The 7,500-nt window shown below is 52.3% G+C and overlaps 2 protein-coding genes across 3 annotated transcripts in view; one reads left to right on the top strand and one right to left on the bottom strand.

Annotated features, from left to right (window-relative positions):
• relb (v-rel avian reticuloendotheliosis viral oncogene homolog B) overlaps positions 1 to 2,551 on the top strand; it is an 11,909-nt gene extending 9,358 nt beyond the window's left edge. For both annotated transcript variants that reach the window (XM_079732099.1, XM_079732100.1), the window contains one exon: positions 858 to 2,551. In XM_079732099.1, the coding sequence (XP_079588225.1) occupies positions 858 to 1,354 (497 nt within the window). In that variant the 3' untranslated portion in view covers positions 1,355 to 2,551. The remainder of the gene's footprint in view (positions 1 to 857) is intronic.
• Positions 2,552 to 5,424: 2,873 nt separating this feature from the next.
• Positions 5,425 to 7,500, bottom strand: part of LOC307073133 (anoctamin-7-like) — a gene marked incomplete at its 3' end in the record, with an annotated part of 19,206 nt that continues 17,130 nt past the window's right edge. The window contains 7 exon segments of the mRNA XM_079732836.1: positions 5,425 to 5,460; positions 5,668 to 5,787; positions 5,887 to 5,955; positions 5,957 to 5,978; positions 6,064 to 6,209; positions 7,362 to 7,400; positions 7,402 to 7,495. Of these exon segments, the coding sequence (XP_079588962.1) occupies positions 5,425 to 5,460; positions 5,668 to 5,787; positions 5,887 to 5,955; positions 5,957 to 5,978; positions 6,064 to 6,209; positions 7,362 to 7,400; positions 7,402 to 7,495 (526 nt within the window).

Here is a 7,500-nt window from a genome sequence, read left to right as displayed (position 1 = left end):
CCGGAGGGAGGGAGCGCCCACCGAGGAGGCCCCGGTCTCCCCAGGTCCGGAGCTTACTCCTGGGGGTTCAGAGTGTGGCTGTGTCCCTAGACCTGAGGCCACGGGTAGAAGTGGGATGGAGGTTGGAGAGGTAGGTAGGGGCCAGGTTATTTCTGACTCTATGGGTGGTGAGTAGTATTTTGAAATGAATCCTAAATGTAACTTAGCCTGGGTCTGCCCGCCTAAGTACTTCCCCTCAATTCAAAACTCCCCTTCAGTACTACAGCTGGGTCTGCGGTATGTTAGTAGGTTTTCCAATCAGTGAGCAAAGGGAGTGGCTGAGAACAATGGCGTTAAAGTCAGCTCTCGTTGACGGACATCTTCACGCACGGTGTTTGGTTTGTTTACAGCCTGCGCGCAACGTGATTCCCGGCCAAACGTTAGCGGTTGGTTATGGCAGATCCAGAGTGGCACTGGGCAGATCAAATAGTTTTAAACTTCAACAGGCACCCGCCTTCAAGTGAGTTAACGTTAGTCAATTGAGAAGGTCCAGACTCTCTGTACAAATTAAATGAAGTACGAGAGACTGGTAGGACCAGGCTAAATGTAACTGGGAGCCAGTGGAGGTTGTGGAGGACAGGGGGGATGTGATCTCTGTGGTGGGGGGAGCAAAGCATCAGCAAACAGCAGCCTGAGCTCCGCCCACTCCTCTGATCACCTCCCTCTGATCACCTCCCTCTGATCACCTCCCCTCTGGTCACCTCCCCTCTGACCACCTCCCCTCTGAACACCTCCCCTCTGAACACCTCCCCTCTGATCACCTCCCCTCTGAACACCTCCCCTCTGACCCGACCTCCTTGTTCCTCTGTCCCCGTCAGGCTCCTCCTCCTCCCCCATGGAGCTGTCGGGCCCTTACACCTTCCCCGGGTTCCCCCGCCCCGACGGCATGGGGGTGGAGCTTCCGGCGACGGCGGCCCACCCCGACCCCTCCGCCCTGGGGGACACGGCCTACGGCGACCACCAGGAAATGGACCTGCTGGTCCAGCGCTACAGCCTCCTTGACGAGGATCTGCTCTCCCAGCTGCTGGAGACGCCCAACTTCCAGGCCCTGCTTTACGACACGGGGCTCAACCCCGCCTTCCTGGACCCCGACGCCGCCCCCCCCGGTAACTACGGCAACATGGATGGGATGAGCAACAACGGCGGCGGCGGCGGCGGCTTCGGCACGTACGGCCAGGACTTCACCCAGTACAGCGACCTGTCCTTCAGCCACATGGTGAGCGAGAGCCAGCCGGACCCCGCAGCCCAGGGGCCCAACCCCCCACAGGGGCCCGGGGCCCGCCAGGTGGAGGTGAAGACGGAGGAGGACCTGTGAGGGGACATTGAACATTGGCGACATGACCCCTGGAGTTTTGAGACTGTTACTATGGAGACGGGCCGCTCCCGTCGACTGACTGGCTGATCGGTTCCTTCTTGTGTGAATATTTGATGCGTGGGACATTTTAGAGAATGTTAAAACATTGCGACGGATTTCGTCCCCTGATCACGACGTTCTGAAGGTCTTGCTGGACAAGGCTGTGGCCCCGGGGCCAGCTCACATTCCAAACGGTAGGCCCTGCTCCCTGCGTTGCCATGACGCCCAGGGCTAGCAGCACCACAGATGTAGCCTCGGCTAACAGCCGCTACGCTAAGAAAGTGAACACAAACGAAGAGCCGCACGCCAGAACCCTGCTGCTACGAGCGGAGAGACAGACAGACAGGTGGAGAGAGACAGACAGGTGGAGAGAGACAGACCGGTGGAGAGAGATGTGGTACGATGGACGTGAAGGCTGGAATCAGAGATGTGAACGAATGATACTCGACATTACACATGAAGTAATCCTTTTTTGTTGTAAAATTATGTTTGGTAAAAATGAAACGGCTTTTAGATATTTCAATTCCTATATGCATTCATTTCTATATTATGTCTCTTAATATGTAAGTAGTGGTCCCTTGCTTGTTACTGCATTTATTCCCTCTGGTGGACGTTGAAATGTGTTTTGTATTAAAGATACGAGGCAGATGAACAGACATCGTTCATTCATTCATCCACCCATTCATCCACTCATAGTCCTGCAGCCTTTCCAAGGCCGTAACATGGCCCGCTCCCGACGGGCTGGCTGTCCACCTGCTTGGGGACCCCGCCCTCGGTGGGTGAATGAGTGAATGTGTGTATGAATGGGTGAAGGTGAGGCAGTAATTGTAAAGAGCTTTGAGCGGCCGCTGGTTAGAGAAGAGCAGTATAAATGCAGTCTGTTTACGATCGTCAGGGTAACCGTTCTGCTCCCCTGAGGTGAGGGGAGGGGTGAGGGTAGGGGTGAGGAGGGATGAGGGCTTCTGCTACAGGAAACAAACTAATAATATCCAGCGTCTTTTAAATTCTGCTAGGCTGAAATGTGTACACACACACCTCCTCTCTAAGCTCCGCCCATCACATGTGAAACGTGTCTCTCTGCTTAATGTATCTCCTGTTTTAGCTTTGGTACGACTATCTAAACACAATGTGTGTCCTTTTCAAAACTCTTACTTGAGCACTGTGAATGTTATGTACAAATAGAGATGAATAAATCCAAATCCAAAACGAGGCAGACGTGATTGACATCATTCTGTATCCTGCGGGCCAATCATCTCTTGAATGAAGGATACAGGAAGCTGAGCCCTGGTGGGAGAGGTCCCGCCTTTCAGTTGTCAGGGAGACTCTCTCCCCGTGCACCCCGTTTGGTTTGGTTACCACGTGGTGACAGTTCAGGTTCCGTCTTAGGGTTAGGGTGCTGTCTTAGGGTTGGGGTTCTGTCTTAGGGTGAGGGTTCTGTTTTAGGGTGAGGGTTCTGTCTTAGGGTTAGGCTCCTGTCTTAGGGTTAGGGTTCTGTCTTAGGGTTGGGGTTCTGTTTTAGGGTTGGGGTTCTTTCTTAGGGTTGGGGTTCTGTCTTAGGGTTGGGGTTCTGTTTTAGGGTGAGGGTTCTGTCTTAGGGTTAGGCTCCTGTCTTAGGGTTAGGGTTCTGTCTTAGGGTTGGGGTTCTGTTTTAGGGTTGGGGTTCTTTCTTAGGGTTGGGGTTCTGTCTTAGGGTTGGGGTTCTGTTTTAGGGTGAGGGTTCTGTCTTAGGGTTAGGCTCCTGTCTTAGGGTTAGGATTCTGTCTTAGGGTTGGGGTTGTGTTTTAGGGTTGGGGTTCTTTCTTAGGGTTGGGGTTCTGTCTTAGGATTGGGGTTCTGTTTTAGGCTTGGGGTTCTGTTTTAGGGTGAGGGTTCTGTCTTAGGGTTGGGGTTCTGTTTTAGGGTTCGGTTTCTGAAAAGCAGATAAATAATCGTTCAACTAATCAGCATGTCAGTAAACTCTTGTTTACTGGTGTCGGCTGATTCTACTTTAGTCCTCAGTGTTGTTGTCCCCTCCAGTACATACATGGCAGTTTATACTCACTATACTGGACTGTTCTACGCTTGCTCTTATAAATACATGTTGGCCATTACATATGATGTCATACCATCGACTAGGAGGGGAGGGTTGTTAGGACAGGAGGAGGTTAGGGTTTGGTGGGCGCCCGCCCCCACGCTCAGCGGCCGGTGTGGATCTCTGAGCGACCTGATGGCGGTTTGACGGGGAGTCCCCAGTCCAGGGGGACTAGGACACTAATAGTGATCTCAATGTGCCCTACTTTGGAATTACCCCATGATGGAGATGTATCACACCGTGGGTCTGTGTGTGTGTGTGTTATACCGGGTGCCTAGTCGTGCCTGGATGGGATTTGAGGGGTGATATCAAGTTCCTGTTATAATACATATAATATGATGAATACTTCAACTCATTTAATAAACGGCCTTCGTTAAAGATGCTGTCGTAGGCCTAGTGTTTATCGGTAGAGCTTTTTCATATTTAAATTCAAGAAATATGATTTCACGACTGGTGGGGCAATATATTTCATCACTACTCAATCCCTTCCTGTTTTATTTAAATTCAGAGGAAAGGGATTTAGACTGGCACTGACAGAAAGTCCCCAACTAGAGAGTGTGTGTGTGTGTGTGTGTGTGTGTGTGTGTGTTTGTGTCTGGGTGCCTACGTGTGTGTGTTTGTGTCTGGGTGCCTACGTGTGTGTGTGTGTGTGTCAGTAATCCTCAACAATCCGTCAGATAGCTGAGAGAACGCCTGGACATGTGTCTGCAGAAGCTGTTGTCAGTTAACAGGAAACCACACAAACCATATGAGCCGCTTGCCGTTTGGAACCCAGCCCGGCGTGGACTTTCCCGGAGCGAACCAACTGAAGGAGGCAATGAACTCACTGGAACTCACTGGAAGCAATGGAGCTGAATGAAGCACTTAGCGAGTTCATACAAGTCAAATACGATACGATATTATGTTACTGCTGCTTAACCTGACCTTAGGCCTGCTTCTCAAATATGTTAATGCACACAATACTTTTGATATAGATATAGAATTATATATATATATATATATATATATATAGTATTATATATATAGTTATACAATAGATATAGATATAGTTATATATATAGTTATGTATGTATATAATATACTGTAGCTACCATAAAAAAAGAGCTAAAACAACTGTATAGCTCCAATATTCAAGTTCCAGTGTTTTTGTATCTTTTCAGTAAATCCAATCAGGGATCACTGAGCCCGGCCCACATTAACATATACCTCCTTAATGTATTACCTAATGTTGATTAGAGTTTCTTATCGTTCTATAACGAGTGTCGCTCCCCTTTCCGTTCAAACAGCATTTGCAGAGTTCTTCTTTCGGTAGATTCATAAATGAATACTGCATGAGTGTTGGGATAACAGGTTTTGTGAAGGGTGTGTCTCTGATTGGCATGCTTGCATCAGTTTCACATCCACCCGGTCTTAAAGGCCTGTGACTCAAAAACAACTTCACCATCGTAGCAACCAACCGATTTGAGGTCATTGTCCTTTAATATCTGTCATATTATTATAAAGCATTGTAATACGCTACTCTGGTGCCATCTAGTGGGTATGAACGGCAACGATAGATTCTGCACTTTGCTCACTTTTGCTCAGAACCTTAATCCTTACCCTAACGATGTCATCTGCTGTCTCTAATGATGTCATCTACATGTTTTGTATTTCCTCCAATGCCTTAATCGATGTCATCCATGGTGCAAGGAGGGAGGAGCTATGACGTGAGTGGGGAGGGGCTGTAGGGTTGGTGGGTGGAGCCAGTAGGCCAGGGGGAGAAATTGGAACAAAGAAAGACCAGAGTTCTGCACGTGAAGGGATATTGATGGATTGTGTTTAATTGTGTGCGTCCTAGCGCGGTGTGGAGGGGGGGGATCATGTGGAGGTCTGCTGGGACGGGTCTGAGGAGCCCTGGAGGAGGTTCACCAGGGTGCCCTGGAGGAGAGCACCCGTCACCCGCTGACGCAGACCGCCCAGCTCAACCTGCCCCGGGATCAGCGTCCCGGCCGGCCGACTGCAACACAACCAGAACCAGCATCAACCAGTGGAGGAGACACAGAGTGGACCAGTAGAACCAGTATCAACCAGTGGAGGAGACACAGGACGGACCAGTAGAACCAGTGGAGGAGACACAGGACCCCTCCCCCCCCCCCCCCCCCCCCCCCCCACCCATCGTGGTTCCAGTCCCCTGGGGCTGTGGGTTCGGGTCCCCTGCTGTTACCTGGTGCTCTGCCAGAGCCTCTTTGGCCATGTAGAACTCCCTCTTGATCTTCATCTCCACCTCCTCCGGGACGTCGGGGACCATCAGGTCGATCACACGGCCGCTCAGGAACACCACGTGCTGGAAGGAGGTGGAGCAGCCTGCCGTTAGACCATCTCCACCCATACAACTGATCAATGACCCGTCTCCAGGCCTGACGGAGGACGAATGTAAACTTGCTTCGAAGATGATGACGAAGGCCAGCCTCAGAGCCAACAGCTGATAGAACTCGGGAAGGAAGTTCCCCCGTCTGATCTCTGTAGCCGCGAAACCTGCAACACCGAAGGACTTGTGTATGGGGAACATAAAGTTGAGTTTCTGGGCGTGTGTGCCTGAGAGGGGGGCGGGGCTTCAGACCTGCAGACGGGGTTTGATTGGCTTGGTGGCTGTTGGGAGGGGGCGTAAGAGAGGGTAGAGTTGACGTATCCTGCGAGGCCGCCGTCGTGGGTCCAGCTGTAGTGAAGCCGGGGTACGAAGGAGGAGCTGAAGGCCAGCAGGAAGGCCTGAGCACCGCACACACACGCATACACAAGCACACACGCATACGCAAGCACACACAAGCACGCACGCACGCACACACACACACACTCACACACAAGCACACACGCACGCACGCACGCACACGTTCGCACGCACGCGCACACGCACACGCACACATACACACACACGCATACACAAGCACACACAAGCACACACACGCATACACAAGCACACGCACACACACACGCACGCACACACACGCACACACACACACACACACACACACACGCACACGCACACACACGCATACACAAGCACACACGCACGCACGCACGCACGCGCACACGCACACATACACACGCACACACACACACACACAGTCAGTCGGTCTCTCATTCTGGTCGACATGTTTCCATTTCTTGTCTGAATGATTTCCTGTCTGTCTGTCTCTCTGTTTTGCTTTCTGTCTCCATGTCGGTTTACCTACCCATCTATCTCCCAGTCTGCCTGTCTGTCTGCCTGTCTATCTGTGTCTCCCTGTCTGCCTGCCTGCCTTTCTGTCTGTCTGCCTACATGTCTGCCTGTCTGTCCCCCTGTCGTTTCCCTACCTGTGTCTGCCTCTCTGTGTGTCTGCCTTTCTGCGTGTCTACGTGTCTGTGGGTCCGCCTGTCTCCCTGTCTGACTGTCTGTCTGTCTGTCTATCTGTGTCTCCCTGTCTGCCTGCCTGCCTTTCTGCCTGTCTGTCTGCCTGTCTGTCTGCCTGTCTACATGTCTGCCTGCCTGTCTGCCTGTCTACATGTCTGCCTGTCTCCCTGACTGCCTGCCTGTCTACCTGCCTGTCTGCCTGTCTCCCTGTCTGTCTGCCTGCCTGTCGCCCTGACTGCCTGTCTGTCTGCCTGTCTGTCTGTCTGCCTGTCTGTCTGTCTGCCTGCCTGCCTGCCTGTCCTGTCTGTCTGCCTGCCTGTCTGTTTGCCTGTCTACATGCCTGCCTGTCTCCCTGACTGCCTGCCTGTCTACCTGCCTGTCTGCCTGTCTCCCTGTCTGTCTCCCTGTCTCCCTGACTGCCTGCCTGTCTGCCTGTCTCCCTGTCTGTCTCCCTGCCTGTCTCCCTGACTGCCTGCCTGTCTCCCTGACTGCCTGCCTGTCTCCCTGCCTGTCTGTGTGTGTGTACCTACGTTGCTGAGCACGGCCAGGTGGGAGATGAGCTGCAGGACGTGTGAGCCAGATGCCGATGTCCGGGACGCGCTCGGCCACCGGCCGCCGGTACTCACACACAAACTTATGGGCGTCCAGACGCACCTCCAGCCAGTTGTT

The sequence above is a fragment of the Pollachius pollachius genome, assembly GCF_949987615.1.
Source record: "Pollachius pollachius genome assembly, chromosome: 3".
In the NCBI taxonomy this organism is placed as follows: domain Eukaryota; kingdom Metazoa; phylum Chordata; class Actinopteri; order Gadiformes; family Gadidae; genus Pollachius; species Pollachius pollachius.
This window is presented reverse-complemented; position numbering and strand designations above follow the sequence as displayed.